At 40.0% G+C, this 16724-nt stretch overlaps 1 protein-coding gene across 2 annotated transcripts in view; it reads right to left on the minus strand.

The window, feature by feature from the left end:
* The window catches only part of NAV3 (neuron navigator 3), a 363931-nt gene that overhangs the window by 255119 nt on the left and 92088 nt on the right, over positions 1-16724 (minus strand). For both annotated transcript variants that reach the window (XM_054988337.1, XM_054988336.1), the window contains exons 4-5: positions 11276-11348; positions 5680-5863 (exon numbers count right to left, since the gene is read on the minus strand). In XM_054988337.1, the coding sequence (XP_054844312.1) occupies positions 5680-5863; positions 11276-11348 (257 nt within the window). The remainder of the gene's footprint in view (positions 1-5679; positions 5864-11275; positions 11349-16724) is intronic.

Consider the following 16724-nt stretch of genomic DNA (forward strand, 5'->3'; position numbering starts at 1 on the left):
TGATAACCTTGGCCCCACAAAACGCTGTTTCGCAACACATGAAATTGCCCATTTTGTGACTAAATTTGTGTCGTATTTTATGCCCGTGTCTACTTACCACATACCCTTTTAGTCACAATCATTAGATCAAACTCCTTAGTCTCTCTCTACTTGCCTCAGAAATACATTCAAACTCACATGAGCAAATGTATTTATTGTTTGGTCCATAAGAAAAACAAACTCCACATTTTTATTTCACTTAAAATGTAATCATTTGAATTGCTGAAATGTAAATGTTAGTATGAGTTGCACTTTTATTCATTCAAGCACAAAGTATGACCTAAAACATTAATAAGATCAAGGAACAATGCAATTGGTACATATATAACTCCTTCAACTTGGCCATAATGAAAACAAGACTAAATGAATCCTAGAGATTCCTCTCTTCCTCAGTTCCTGGGCCTAGTGTTTGGTCTATGACCCAGCCCTTTTCAAGATTCCTCCAGCATCAGGTCATCCATCCATCTTTCAGTTCTTGCTGTTACTGTACAGATGAAATGCATGCACTAATGTGATTTCAGAAAAGGATTTTGTTGTTGATCTCTTACTACAGCAAAAGTGCTTCTCTATGTAACTACCTTAGTGATAAGTAGCTCCTAAACCTTATTGGCTAAATATTTTCCCAATGTGTGGAATATATCCCTAAAAGAGAATCCTGTCTATCACAGTATTTATAATAATTGTTTTTAGATGCATGCGATTTGCATTTGCCCCGATATTAAAATTATTTTATATTGAATGGATTGGTGGTGTTAAAATACAATGATATATACCTTAATATGTTTACATTTTCATAATATATTTACCCATAATATGGGATGGGAAAGGTTTTCAGAATATTAAATCTGAAATCTTCACTCTAGAGCTTCCATATTTTGGCAGTATGAGCTATGATGAATTGCCTTATCTCTCAGACATTGTTGTTCAAATACTATGCTATTGTTGTTTACATAAACAAATAATGCTATATTAAAATATCATTCAGATTGATGTGTATTTTTCTATCACATATTCATATTTTAATACATTTTGAAATGAAGGATATATTCATGCATTTTGGGATTTTCAGGTTCATTAGGAAACAATGCAATAAAATTGCTAACAATTCCGTTTGGGACTGAAATTCAATAGCTAACATTCAACACAAAAAGGAACCACTGAGAAAACCTCTTTATTTAACACCCCACTCTTTAAAAGCACTAAAATAAAGTGAAGGATATAATTTATACAACCCTACCCCATGATATGCAACTAAAATGTATAGTAACAGTGTATTGCTTTATTACGACCATGAATTAGGTTCAAATAATATATATTACAAAATGTATTATTTGTATATGAATATAAAAGTCTGATCTGCTGAGTGCTGTGTTACTTCTAGCATCATTCAGGTAAATAGAATTGTGCCTGAATAATTTAGATAAATAATGTTAGCTTTGCCTCAGCCCCTCACTGTAGATAGCTTGAACAGTGTTAAGTAGCTTTTGCTTTCTTTTGCATCCTTTCACCCATACTGTTTTGATATTTATACAAAAAACTGAAATGTGTTTTTTTCATGTATAGTTTCCCAATAATCCTTTATGCTGCAATTGTTTGAGTTGCCTGAGCTTTAGTGAATTTACCAATTTACACATTGGTGTCTTTTAATGGTGCCTCAGTCATATCTTCTTGGTTAAAGAGTAAGGGAGAAACAGGGCTTTTTTTCTGGGAAAAGAGGTGGTGGAACTCTCTATTATCACATGTGTGCACACTCCCGGAAATGCATGATGATGTCACTTCTGGAAGAGACGTCACTCCTGGAAGTGATGTCACTCTCAGACGTGATGCCACTTCCCGGAACCCAGCACAATGCATTATGACAAGATAAATGTTAGTAAGCTAGGAAAATTACACTATTATGAGAAACAGGTTTTTTTTCCTTTCTGTATCCTCTACAAAAAGTGAAATCTTCCATTCCCTTTCCCAAACATTTCATTTCTTTGGAATCATCATTTAAAATATGCAAGTAGGAGGTTGCCTCTAAAAATCCAAAACCCATCTCACAAATCTAAATTCTAACAGATTCTCTCTGCCAGCGTAGAAAAAAATTACAAAATTCTTTCTCAAAATTCCACAGAGTCTGAAATTCCTAATCTAATGAATATTGAATTTTCAAATTTTCATGGAGGGGTTTGCTTTACTGGAGCAATTCAAAATTAGATACTCAGCTTTAGCTGCATTATATTTATACTTAGTTTAAAATGGCTTTTTTTGTTGCCTGCCAACTCTGCCTTACCAATGGCTAAGCTGCTGTGGCATTGTGAAATGTTCATAAATATTCCAATGTCTCAGACAAACAATATTCATAAAAACTTCCTTAACACCCATATATCCACTGCAATTTCAGTGATGTTAATCAGCTGAGGGTGGGGAGAACCATTTGAGTTACACCTATTAAGACATAAGAATACCTATATGCTGATGAATATATTGATGAAAGCCTTCTGTGACTTGGACACAGCTATTCATTCCTAGCATAAAACTGGACTAATCATAACTGATATTTTAACTAACACAGAACCAATCTGCATTGAAAAGCTGTGGGAACCATAACAATGTCAACTTCAGTCAACAAAAGAATTAAAGCAACACACACACACACACACACAGCCCCACCCATCCCCATGAAAAGAAAGCAGCATGCATGCAAAGCAGTGTACACACAGCCCCCCACAGCCCCCACACATCTATGAAAAGCAGAATGAACTCAAAGCAGCACACACACACACAGCTCCCACCCCGCATGAAAAGAAAGCAAAATGAACTCAAAGCAGCATACAAATACACAGAAACTCCTGAATGATATGAAAGCAGAATGAACTCAAAGCAGCTCTGCTTGCACTCTCTCACTCTCTCACTCTCACTCACTCAAAGAGGAATGAAAAGAAAGCAGAATTAACTCAAAGCATCTTAGCCTCCTCTGCAGAGCCGGCCCCAGCAGCTCTGCTCTCTCTCTCTCTCTCTCTCACACACACACACACACTCACAGAGGAATGAAAAAAAGCAGAAGGAAAGCAGCTAAACCTGCTCTGCAGAGCCCGCCTGGGCCCCTGCTTGCTCACTCTCTCTCTCTCTCTCCTCTCTCTCTTTCTCTCATAGAGGAATGAAAAGAAGCAAAATGAACTCAAAGCAGCACACATACACACACAGCCCCACCCACCCACTCCCCCAATGAAAATAAAACATGATGAACTCAAAGCAGCACATACATACACAGAAACCCCTGAATGAAAGCAGAAGGAACTCAAAGCAGCACACGCACAGAAACCCCTGAATGAAATGAAAGCAGAATGAACTCAAAAGCAGTTTAACGTCCTCTGGAGAGCTGGCCCCAGCAGCTCTCTCTCTCTCTCTCTCTCTCTCTCTCTCTCTCTCTCTCTCTCTCTCACTCACTCACTCACTCACTCACTCAAAGAGGAATGAAAAGAAAGCAGAATGAACTCAAAACAGCTTAACCTCCTCTGCAGAACCGGCCCCAGCAGCTCTGCTTGCACTCTCTCTCTCACTCAAGAAAGCACAATGAACTCAAAACAGCTAAGCCTCCTCTGCAGAGTCCACAGGGCCGAAGGAGGGCAGATTCTAGAGCTGCCAGAACACCATTCCTGAGCAGCCCTGGGGGAAAATATTTAAACATGACTACACTGATCTTCTCCAATCTGATCTAGTTGTGTTTCGATCTCTGCCTCATAATCTGCTAGGCTGTTTTTGCCCATCAGCCTGTCTTTTCTAGTAGTGTGAATGTGAATACTTATGAACTGAAATGGTGCCTGAAAGTCCTGTTTAGTTTTGTATCAGGTATTTGTGATCTGAAACTAAACAGGGAATTTCATGCACTTTTTTATTTGGAAATATCTGAATGTACTCCATTTGACTTTCTATTGTCTGCCTACCCTTTCCCATCAACCACATCCTTATACTCCATTTCCAGGCTCTTTGGACAAATCTCACCTTTGACCATAAGCACTGAAGACTGATTTTGAGTCTATTTCTATGTTACGCTACCTTAACCTGTTCAGATCCTACCCCAGGGCTACACAACAATACCCTTCTCCTTACAAATCCTACTGATAATAACTCCAGATTTGCTTATTCAGCCCTTGGCACTGGCAACAACACATCAGCTACACCTACTTCAAGAGGCTAAGAGCTAAACTAGATACCTGGTTTTTTCAAGAGTTGCATCCAGGTTTCCCAGACCCAACTATGGTTCTCCACAGCCAAACAGTTGCTATGGGGAGATAAAGGAAAGCCTATTTGGACTTGATAAAAATAAAGGAGGGCCTATGTGGGCTTGAAATGCCACCATATGAGGAGGAAGGGCTCCTGCCCTCCCAAGCCATTTTCCCATGCTAAAATAGTGCTGGGATAGCTATTTCTCCACTTTTGCTGCTCTACTTGTATCCATGGGCATAGAATAATCCTCAGGGAAATAACTCATCCCAGTATTATTTCAGCATGAGAAAATGGATTGGGGGAGGGAAGGCAGGAACTCTTCTTCCCTGTACGGCGGAATTCCAAGCCTAAGTGGTTTCTCCTTTATTTTTTAAAAGCCATTTCCTGTAGCTGCTGTGTAGTTGCGGGGAATCCAAGCTGAGTCCAGAGAACTCTTTAAAAACCTTAATGCCTGCTCAGATACCAATATATTCTCTGTTGCCATTTATACATCTTAATTATCATAAACCCACATCTATACATGTGGTTTTCAGTAAGGCTGCTTTAAAAAAAACAGAAGCAAGCAGGTACTTTGGTAGGGACTACTGGATTCAGCACTTTTTTTAGAACAAAGTAATACTGACTATCTCAAAGAAAATCACAGTCAATGAAGTCATATCCCAGGGGTCTGGTGGGTGCTACTTCCTACAGTGCAAATTTAACATATATTTCTGGTGGACAGAAGCATTCTGGGCAAGAGGAAGAACAAGCTCTATTACTGTGCCCAACTCAGAGTATCTATCATATTTTCTAGTGTCTTTCTTCCAAAAATCTCAGATCAGTGAAAACCTCTTTCTTCTTCCGATAACTGTTACAGGTACATTAGACAAAAACAGATTGATTAAGAGCCAGAGAAAAGGCCACACTGGGTGCTTCATGATTCAAAGCTGAACTTCAGAAGACTACACTGACTATGAGTGATTTAACATGAGTCCAATGGCACTTTAACTTAATTTATGCCAGCATAAGCTTTGGTGAGTCAGAGTTTACTTTGTTACAGGCAAGGTCAGTCATAAGGGAGAACCAGTTTACCCATTATGGGTTTCCTACCCCACAGTCATAACATTTAGAACCCCTGTTGCAAGAATTCTGGTTATTATGTAGCAACTTGTGCATTCCACTCCATATCATTGGTGGCTGCCTGCATGGTCCACTATAAATAATGCAAGACTTAGAGTATGTACAAGCATTAAAGGTACTAAATATAATTGTTAATCTGTATATATATAACCCAATGCTGCAATCCTATGCACTTTTATGTGGGAACTCGGGCTTTCTTCCAAGGTAATGGATTGGACAGTGAGTTCTTCTTGCTGTAGTTCTTTCAGAAGGCCTTGTAAATCTATGAAAAAAGGGATTTACTTCACCCAAGAAAACAGTCTGACCTACCTGGACTGCATATCTTGCTGGATTTTGGGCTGGCCAATATCAGCGGGAGGGGGAGAATGAGAGACGTGTTGCTGTAGCTCAACTAAAGACTGGTAGTACTGTTGCTGTTGGTGTTGCTGCTGTTTATAGCGAGACAAACTGAAAAACAGTCCTAAAATAGCTTTCAAATTCCCATTCCTTATCTCTGCAAAGAAAGGTAAAAATATAAAAATTAGATTCTTGACTCTTTTTTCTTCATACAGATCTTTTTCTTCTTCTTCACAGAAACCAATTTTATGGTGCAATTTTATGGCCAATACTTTTCATTGTCAGGTATTGCTCATTAGGCGCTAACTGCAAGAGTATTTTCTAGATAAAAATCTAAGGACATTCCTCATTTACTTATGCTAGCAGAGCAGGTTGCTGATGCACTTATGGATTCCAAGATCATTCAAGGGTGAGTCAGGTTAAAAATGATTTAAACAAATTGATTTTTTAAAATATACAACCAGCAGTGGCTTATTATTTCTGAAGTCTGACCAAATCTAAATTGGTTCTGTGCCAACTACTAATTTCCTGACTTCTAAAACTCCTCAGAACCAGTGGCAGGAATTTCAGCTCCAGGGCAGAAGGACGTTGAGGCCCCTGTAAATATTATTTTGTCACAGTGTAGAAAGTAGAGAGACCGGGGGGGGGGGGTTTCCATTGGCCAAAGATAGTCAGTTTATATGGTCTACATTTTTTATACTGGGCTGAGTTTTTAATGCTGGATTTTAGTCTGTAGATCATCATCATCAGGTTTCTGGAAAGGTGGCATAATTTTTTTTAAATAAATAAATTTTCTAGCTAAATAACCCACTCACATCCAGCGTCATCAACCTTGTGCCCTGATACTCATTCACTGAGGGAGTTTCTGTTCAGCAAGAGCAGCACTAGGAGTTGGAATATTTCCCCTTCTCCATCCCACCTATCAAAAGCACGGTGAAAACAAAGGGTAATGAGGGGTTATTGCTTTAGGGTTTTTTTTGTGGGGAGGTGGTTAACAATATAGTGCTTGTGAAAACATAATTCTCTCATTTCAGCAAAGTTAAGCAGGAGGAGGAGATTGTTGGTGTCAGAAGTGTAAATGCTCTCATAAACCTTGTTTACAATGATCTCAGGAATATATGAACAACATCTATGACAAGAATAGAGCTGGAAGCATGGCTTATCAGGACTAATGGGAAGAGACCAGGTGTTACCACTGATGGAACTAAGGGTGGAGATTCATGGATTTTATTAAGAGCTTTCCTAGTTTTTCTCCATAATTCAATCACTGCTTAGAACTAGACATGGGCACGAACCACAAAAAAGCCAAACCATAAGGTTTGTGGGTTTTCATGAACCAGGAACCACAAATTGGCACGAACTGGGGTTTGTGGTTTGTGGGGTTTAAATGCCCCTTTCCAGCCGCTTAGCAGCAGCAGGGGAAAAAGGCTTTTGACAGTTTAAAGGGCCCTTTCCTGCCTTGCAAGAGGCTGACAGGCATGGGGGAATCTCCGCTTCAGTGGCCATTTGAGGGGCAGGAAGGCAGTTGTCGGCCTCCTCTGCTGTTTTGTGGGCCCGCGTAGTGGCAGAAGAGGCTGAAAAGGGCCTCTCTGCTCCTCAAATGGCCACCGTGGCAGCCATTTGAGGGGCGGGAAGCCCGTTTTCAGCCTTCTCTGCTGCCATGCGGGCCCACAAGTGGCAGAAAATGACCTTCCTGCCCCTCGGGAGAGGAGGCCACGGGCCCGCCGGGCAGCTGGGCAAGATAAGTGTGGGGCTGAGGCTGGTGCTGGGGGGCAAGTGCTGGGGGCTGGGGTTTGGGCTGTTTAAAGGGCCCTGCTGCTTGCAAGTTGCAGGAAAAGTTTATATGGCCATTTGCCTGGAGAAATGGCCATTTAAATTTCCCCTTTAATATGAACCAAACGAACCTGTAGACCAGTTCGTGGAAGTTCGTGGAAATGAGCTTCCACGAACCACTGGTTCACAAACCATGAACCTGGCTGGTTCATGGGGATTTTTGGTTCCTATTTGGATTCATGCCCATCTTTACTTAGAACTCAGTGTCCTCACACTGAAGTAAATCTGCCCCTTTAGTGAGCAAAGTATGATGACACAAGGTGGTAGTATGTTGGATGAATGCCTTGTGGACTTAACAATACATCTCCTGAAGAAAAGTCACAATCTTCAATTCTAACCAGATCATGAATATTTTCTGTCTTATATTTATAGACATGATGTAACATTGAATAAAAAAGTAATTATATTGTCTCACTCATAGATAATGAGCTTAAATTGATTTAAGAATGAGCTGTCTGAAAGCAGACTATAAGCTTTCAGATAATTTTTCAAAAACTGAATATAAATACGAAAGAGTGAACAGTAAAAACCACAGCAGCCAAAATAAGATCCATATACAAGCATCTAAGAATGCTTTAGAAATGCATTTATACTTTAAAAAGCTTTTTTAAAACCACTGAAGATATGAAATTCCTGATCAAAATATATATTTAATATTTTTAAAATGTAAGATGTATGTGTTATGTGCCCTCTAGTATCTTCAGACTCATGGCGACCCTAGGAATTAATGACTTCCAAAATATCCTATCATTGACAGCTTTGCTCAAGTTTTACAAACTCAAGGCCAGTGGTTTCCTTTATAGAGTCAGTCTATCTCATGCTGGGTCTTCCTTTTTTCCTACTGCCTCCAAGAACATGATCACCAGGTGAGTTTAATTTGCTTGACTCCTTCAATAAGATGAAAGGCAAGCTGCTGATTGGATCACTCTGATGGTCACTGTTGAAGCTCCTGATGTGATATTCCTGCTGTCATAATATAATACTGCTAATTGACTCAAGCTGAAAAAAATTATAGAGATATACATCTGCCAGTCAGTAAACATGGAGGGAAGCTTAGCAGACATCACAGGCACACAAACAGTGCAATCCTAAGAAGAGTTACTCCACTCTAAGCCCATTGATTTCATTGCGCTTATACTGGAGTAATTCTGCTTAGGATTGCACTGAGATACCCAAATACTAAATTGAAATAGAATTCTTTTAATTATCTGCCCTTTAAATTAGAGGCAGAGACCGATGTGGCAAGTGCAACTGAGAAAAAGCACTGTAATCTATGACCAAATATCACTCCTCTCTGTTGACTGACGATGAAGTATAGCCCTGTGTTACCCGGTGGAGTATAAAGTGATACAATCTACTCTACAAAATATCCATTTTCTCAAGGACAACTGATCTTTGTAGCCTAGAGACCAGTTGTAATTTCAGGAGATCTCCTGGACTCAGCTGGAGGTTGGTAACCTCATCCATGATACTCTGTTGGCTCCAGCTGCATAATTGGACTTCTGCCCTTGTCTCTTGGATCTCAGCCTCCAGCAGGACACTGACTTGACTTTATTCAGCTCCTTCCTGCCTGACAAACAGACAGCATTGGAGCATTGGAGCATTTCTGACAAAGGCCATGCCCATACTGATCTAGCTAAAGCACACATTTAGGTGGATTGGTAGGAATCTGGATTGTAGCTAGTTTCTATTTATTAATTTTTGAAGTTAGATCAGAAACAGTTTTAGATTAAAATAAAACATTCTCATGAAGATTCAAATGCTTTTAAGATAACTATTTATCAAAAAGTAAAACTTAAAAATAAGGGATGTGTGACAAAAAAAAAAAAAATTCACTACCAAAAAAGCCAGCAGAAATGAGGACATGATACATTGTCTTGTGTGGTTTTGGAACTTCTATATTTTAAAAATGAAGAATACAAACGGATAAACTTCCTAAGTATTATGTCATTGGAAGGAAGGTTATGTCCACTGCTATGCTTTTAAAGTGGTCCTAGATTTAGTTACCATCATTAATTTCTTAAAGGGTACCCTTCAGTAACCCCTGTGGATTGGCTCGTCTTCTAAGGACATCTATTACTGCTTTACTCTTTCAGGATACACTGTATGATTTATCATGTGAGAGCAGCAGTGAGGAATGTCCTGTACAACATTCCTAAATCCATAACTACAGTCAGCGGTTACATAAATAAATAGAAGACAGGGTGATATTCCAAAAACATGGCTAGTGCAAAGAATAAGAAATCTGGCAGATTTCCAGTTATGAATACTTTCTTTACATATGGCATATACACATTCAAAGTCAATATAGACACAGCAATGTATGATTCAAGCCCAATAGCACCTTAAAGGCCAACAAGATTTGCAGGATATAAGCTTTCATGAGTTAAAGCTACTTTTGTCAGATACGTGGCCATGTATTGGTCTAGTTGCACTGCACACATTGTTGAGATGAGAATTATTTTAATATTCCTTTTATTTTCAAACGCAGTTATAAACATAATGTACAAACATCAAAGAATCAAAGTGTACAAAACTCATTTAAAATGGCTATATTATTTTGTAATAAAGTTTGGGGGAGATAGTGTCATATTTATATTGCATATCTGCATTAGAGGAAGGCATGAGAAGTAAACACAATTTTTAAGTCGTCTAAAAAAACAGCTTTGCAACATTTTGAAACATTTGCATTCCATACCACTACCAGCCTAAGAAGCAGTAAACACACAGGGTCAGTTCACCAGGTTAGAATACTTGAAAAAGAGATACATTTATTTAAAGTTATTTTTTTATTAGTCTAAAAATGTAAGATCCCTTCCAGGATCATCAATGAATTTTATTTTGACTAATCTGAACTGAAAACAACTATTATACTTACAAAAATTCTCCACTGAAGTTAATAATATCTGACTATGTCCTTTTCTGTATGTTTGAGAAAACATCTTTTAGTCATTTGAACTTTTGAACTATGCTAGTTTATAACTCAAGAAACTTCTTATTTGAAATTGTGCAAAATTTGCAAGTTTGTAATTGAATAGAAATACCAGTTATTTGTGACAGCTGTGTCTAACATTTCCTATAAAAAGGATGTAATTTCACATCAGCACTGTAGTAGACATCTCTATTCAAAAATTATTTCTAACTGACATGTATACTAAATTCAATGATGTATCAAGGTTAAAAAACTCAGGATTCTCAAAGCCTGTCAAAGGTATACTCTACTCAGTATATGACAGTATTCTTAGGACTCCTTCAGAATTACAGAAAAGGCATATAAAAGTAGTATTCCATAAGTATTATGTAGACACAGCAAGGAGAATAGCACACTAAATACATATATCACTATCTCATGTGATTTGCACTAACTACATTAAACAACTGACCAGCTTCCCAAATTGACCAGATTTGCTGCTGGCTTCAACTAAACATAGATTGTATCCCATTTTCATGATATTCACTATTACATTACAAGTTATATTCATTTTTTCACTCTATGTACCTGGAATACATAACCTATAAATGAAATGGTGTACAAAATGCAAAATACTAATTTTCTGTGTTTGCCATGGGAAGCATTAAATTTCTTTTATACTAGTAAACTCGGGCTAAAATGATAAATTTCATGAATAACTGCCTTTTTTAAACATGGTGTGTTATCTTTCCACTGTAAATAAATATTTAAGTTATTTTTCAAGAAGATATTTCATTATCTTTGCTGACAATGTATTTTTCTTACCTTCAGCAGAAAGACCTTGGACATTTACTCCTCTGGCTGCCAGAAAGCTAAGACAGACATCAACATTCTCAATCTGCAAAATGAACAAGAAATAGCAAAGCAGTTAAAAGGCTATTTTGCAAAATGAAGTGAGAAGGCAGCAAACGGGCAGGGGAAAAAAGAGAAATGAATACTTTACATTCATCACATACTCCAGTTCTTTACTAAAGTTTAACAAGAATGATTATGGCTAATTGGGGTACTGCTATAAAAGCTTTCATTGTCAACTTTGCTGCTTAAAAAACAATTCATAAAGGGCTGATCCAGAATGGCATGCTGACAAAAAAGCAACCCACCTACTTAACATGAAACGGGATTCTGTACACTCAAATAAGCAACAATGAAAGCTCCCATATAGAAATGAACACTGGGTCATGTGTCCAAAATGTGGGTGACGGCTTCAGTGCAAACATATCAACATAAACACTTGACAAACATGCCAGACAGATTTGCCTGGAACAAGGTGTGATGTCATCGTAAGTAAAGCTATCTTAAAACTTAAACTTAATATACTCCTTTGATTGTCTAAACCTTAGGGGGAAATGCTAGCAGGTAAAAAACTAATGGGGGTGTGCATTCCGATACTGTTTTAAAAAATGAATCCAAATTCGTTAGCATATTTAAATGTAGTAAACATAAATTAAGGAAAAGAAATCAGTATATATGAATCTCTTCTTTATTCTGGCCAATTGGCTTTTGTCCACCAGGAAAAATTCCATTGGGCTGATGGCCTGGGGGAGGTGCCTCCCTCTGCTAGGGCTACCGCAGCCCAAAGCGAAGAGTGGCCTTCATCCCATTCCAGGTAGTTTTAGTCACTGTGAGCGAGATACCTGTCCTGGCCCCCCTGTGAAGTGGACAAGTAGCTGCTTCCACAAATGAGCCAGCTGCCCTAGGCCCTGTGCAGGCCAGCTGTGCAGTCACTGCCGCCACAAGCAAGGGCAAGCAACCAATCAGCTGTAGCCACCTCAAGGAACCTGGATTTTGCTCCTTTCCCCTCTATGTTCAGGGGCAGGGAGAAGAATGGGCCAGGGGGCGGGGCCCATTTCAGGGCTGCTTTTTGCTTCCTATTCCACCCCTGCCTGGGTACATGGTTTACAATTCATGGAAGTAGAGAGGAAGAGGGAAGGGGGCAGGAGGTTAAGTAAGTGACATATAAGCTTTCCTTTACTGTGCCAGCTAGAGCATGGGATGATAGTGATTAGGGTTGCCAGGTCCCCTTACAGGGGGGACCTGGCATGCACCTTCTTCATTGTGCGCGCTCATGGAACGATGCAATAATGTCACTTCCTGGAAGTGAAGGGCTGGAAGCATGGGAGCATTCCCAGAGTGGCATGATGAGGTCTCTCCTGGGAGTGATGTTGATGCACTGCCCTAGGAGTGCACCTGGGAGGTCTTATTCCCCTGCCTTTCCTCCTGTCAGCCAGGTGAGTGGTGGCAGAAGTCCAGGTCCGGGGGACCTGGAATCCCTAATGGTGGTGCTTGGCATGGCTAGGCCAAACCAGCAGGCAGGGAATCCTCACTCCTGCCAGCTGGTTCAAGGTTGCTGGTTCTGCTGTTAACTGCTGCTGCTGCTGGCTCAATAGATTCACAGCTAGCACTGGGAAGCAAGTAGACATGGGCATGAACCGCAAAAAAAAGAACCGTGCAGTTCGTGGTTCGTGGCATTTTCACAAACCAGGAACCACGAACTCCCACGAACTGGGGCAAGTTCATGAACCAGTTCATGGTTCGTGGTTCATTGGGTTTAAATGCCCCTTTCTGGCCGCTTAGCAGTGGCAGGGAAAAGGGCATTTAAACCCCCGGATCAGCTGCTTGCCAGGGAGATCCCCCACAAGCAGCTGATCATTTAAACAGGGGCTGTTTAAATGGCTGCTCCCAGCAGTGGGGAAATGGCCATTTAAACTGTGGGTGGGGCTTGGCTGGCCGGCCAGGAGTTCTGCTCTGAGTGGCAGCGAAATGGCCATTTATACTGTGGGTGGGGCTTGGCTAGCTGACCAGGAACTCCTGGCCGGCCAGCCAAGCCCCACCCACTCTTTAAATGGGGCCCATTTAAATATCCAATATCCAGTAGTCCTGTTGTGACTGCAAGATACTGTTTGTACCCTTTGTTTTCTATAAAATTTTCAATTTTCAGCTGATATTTTTGCTTACTGCTCAAATAACAAAAACTATGATCTGTGCATTAAGGTCATATACATGCAGCAATCTGCAGTTCTCTCACAAGTACTGGGTATATTCACAAATTTCCTTGCAGAACACTAAGGGTCAAACCACATGAGACAAAATACACTTGAATTACACTCGAATTACATTCAAATTACAAAATACATTTGAATTACCCATGTAATTCAAGTGTGTTTTGTCTTGTGCGGTGAGACCTTGAGTCATTTTTTAAAGTACATGAATATGCCAAATAGAACAAGTATATATGCTAGCTTCTAAATGATGTATTTTATAGTCTTCATTGAGAATAGGTCAATCAGCAGCTGCTAGCCATGGTGAGTCAAAGAAATCGCCACATTCAGAGGCTGTAAACCTCTGAATACCAGTGCCAGGAGATGACATCAGGAGAAGGCCTCGGCCTCTATGCCTTGTTGTTGGCCCTCCAGAATAACTGGCTGGCCACTGTGTGAGACATCATGCTGGACTAGATGGATCATTGGTCTGATCCAGCAGGCTCTTCTTAAACAGTAAAATATGTTTAGGTAAGAAAATAAGTATTGCATATATTTGTGTTTGTTCTCAAATTTCTATCTATCCCCTGCTCAAAATCAGAAAAACAGTTTTCCTCCATAGTTTCAACATTTCTGAAGTATTATATCTCTACACAGATATGGTTTCTTCAACAGCAATCCAATCACCCCATTATTCAAGGCCACGGTGAGCACCATCTTCCTTTCAGAAGCATTCAGTGTTTCTGTCACCCACCCTCTGACAGCATTAAAATCAGATTCTTGTATTCATGTTTATACTGGAGTCTCCTATCAGTACAAAAAAAGCATTGAGATCATTTAATTGAACCTTGAAAGTAAGTTTGGTAACTGAGACAGCATCAAATTAATTCATTTCTTCTGTACTAAAGTTTCAAGTATAAAAGTCAATGGTATAACAGAATGTTATCAACAGCAAATGGTGCCAGCAGCTGTTCCCAGTAAGTAAACATGATACAAAAGGAGAGCACTTTTATGAGTAGAAGAGCTGGGTAAAAGTGAACAAAAATATCTCTACTGACAGTATGCTATTTTCAGGAGAATGCTTCTCATTTCATAGCATGCCTCACTTGAAAATACTCAGCAAGTGATGTCTTTACATAAGTATGTTATGAAATTGTAAAAGGAGCAACACAACATGCTCCACACACATATATGTACAAACAAGAGAAGGCTTACTTCACAGCTGTAGGAAACATTTACAAAAATAAGGTGACCACATAAGCAAAATCCATGTAAATGTATTGGAGATGGGTGAATATAGGAAAGTTAAAACCATTTTTAAAACATTTGTGAACTTTAACAGCGACGGCCAATATGTAAACCATTTGGGGAAATTTTACTATTTTACATGAAAACAAAGAGATTAAAAGCTTTTCCACTGCCCCTGAGGACAGGAACTACTCATATTTCATTTTGTGTCTGTGTATGTGTGTGTGTTTGTCATGCAAGTGATCCTAACATTATCCCTGAACCCTGTGTAAATTGTTTTTTGAAATATGATTAATAAGTTAGGTTGGTAGCCTGACTTGATGACGTACCAGCATTTATTCATAAACATAGTAAACCTCTGAGTTAGATAACCGTTATTCATAGCAACTGAGCAATGAAATGACATTTCCCTCTGAGGAATAGGCCCAATAATTTGGAGGCTTTTCAATGTGGAAAAAAAATAGGAAGCACAAGATACATGCATTATGGTGATATAGAGAAAGTGGTAAGAGGGACTGTCTCTTTTTCCCTTATGAATCTAGAATTTGCAGTAACTCAGAGAAGTGGATAAGCAGTTGAGAAATTCCTGGAGATTTTGGAGGTGGAGGGCAGAGCTTGGGGAGACAAGGGACTTCAGTGGTATATAATGTCATAGAGGCCACCTTCCAATACCATCATTTTATGCAGGGGAATTGATCTCTGTAGCCTAGAGATCAATTGTAACTCCAGGAATCTCTATTCACTTTATATGTTGCAGCGCTCACTGTCACAGGAAATAGCAAAGGCCACTAACTTAGTGAGTTTTAAAAGGGGCTTAAAAATTCCTGGGGAATTGGCTGATTTTTTTCTACAAACCTGAAAAACTCCCCAGATTTACATAAAAATCTGAAATTAAAAATGGTTTCCATTAGAAAAGGAAGGGGGCAGGAAGCAGGCCTTTTCCTAGGGTGTTTTAGAGGTTGAGGGGGGACTCACTGGGACCCGGCCAGCCTGGCAGCAACCACTGAGTAATTTGATACCATGCAACTTGCAAGACTCATCCAGGCCCATCTGCTAATTAGAGTTCACAGGTGCCCGGCAGTAGCGGGCAAACTCCCAAGGACTTGGCCCCTCATCTGCCGACTGCCCAGCAATCCACTGGAAGTGGCAAGCTCCTGGAGGTTGGCCACCACTGGCAGGCACCTCAGGAATGTGCGCTGTGTGCATGCTCCCAACAGGCTCAGTAATATCCCTTCTGGAAGTGATGTCGACACACCAGCCACACAGGAGCATTCTCATGCTTCATTTGGGGCCGACGTGGGCCTCAAACGGGCCAAATCGCCCCGTGCGGAGCACAGGAGCGCTCACATGGGACATCACTTCTGGAAGTGACATCACGGCATCAGTCATGCGTGCACAAAAAGGATCTTCATGGACAGCACGAGGTGAGTGCCAGGTGTCCCGACCCTCCTGGCAGGAGGAAAGAGGGACCTGACAACCGTAGTCTGCTTGATACTGTTGATCAGCAACCACACCATAGAAGCTAGCTTTGTGTAGTTATTAGAATCTAAGACTAGGATCTGCTAGAGCCATGTTTAAATCCCAATTCTGCCATGGAAGCTTACTGGGTGACCTTGGGCCAGACAGACACTCTTCGTGTAACCTATTTCATAGGACTGTTGTAAATATAAAATGGAATAAAATTATGTAAGTTGCTTTGGACTCCCATTGCAGATAAAGACAGAGTATAAATGCAGTAAACAAATAATAAACATGTCTGAAGATAGGGGACAGATAAAGTTTGGTGGGAAGGGTAGGAAGGAGAGAAGGAAACAGGGAAAAAGTGAAGATATGGGGATTGCTAGGGGGGGAAGAAAAAATAGTGAGAACGGGGGAAATGAGATGCCCCCTGCAAATCCTTGCAGGCCCTTCACTTGTCAAAAAATATTTTCCAATACTAGGCTAAAACTCTTTTAATGCTTAGATTGTGTTTTTAAATAACTTTAGAG

Source organism: Eublepharis macularius, chromosome 9 (genome assembly GCF_028583425.1).
Source record: "Eublepharis macularius isolate TG4126 chromosome 9, MPM_Emac_v1.0, whole genome shotgun sequence".
NCBI lineage: Eukaryota > Metazoa > Chordata > Lepidosauria > Squamata > Eublepharidae > Eublepharis > Eublepharis macularius.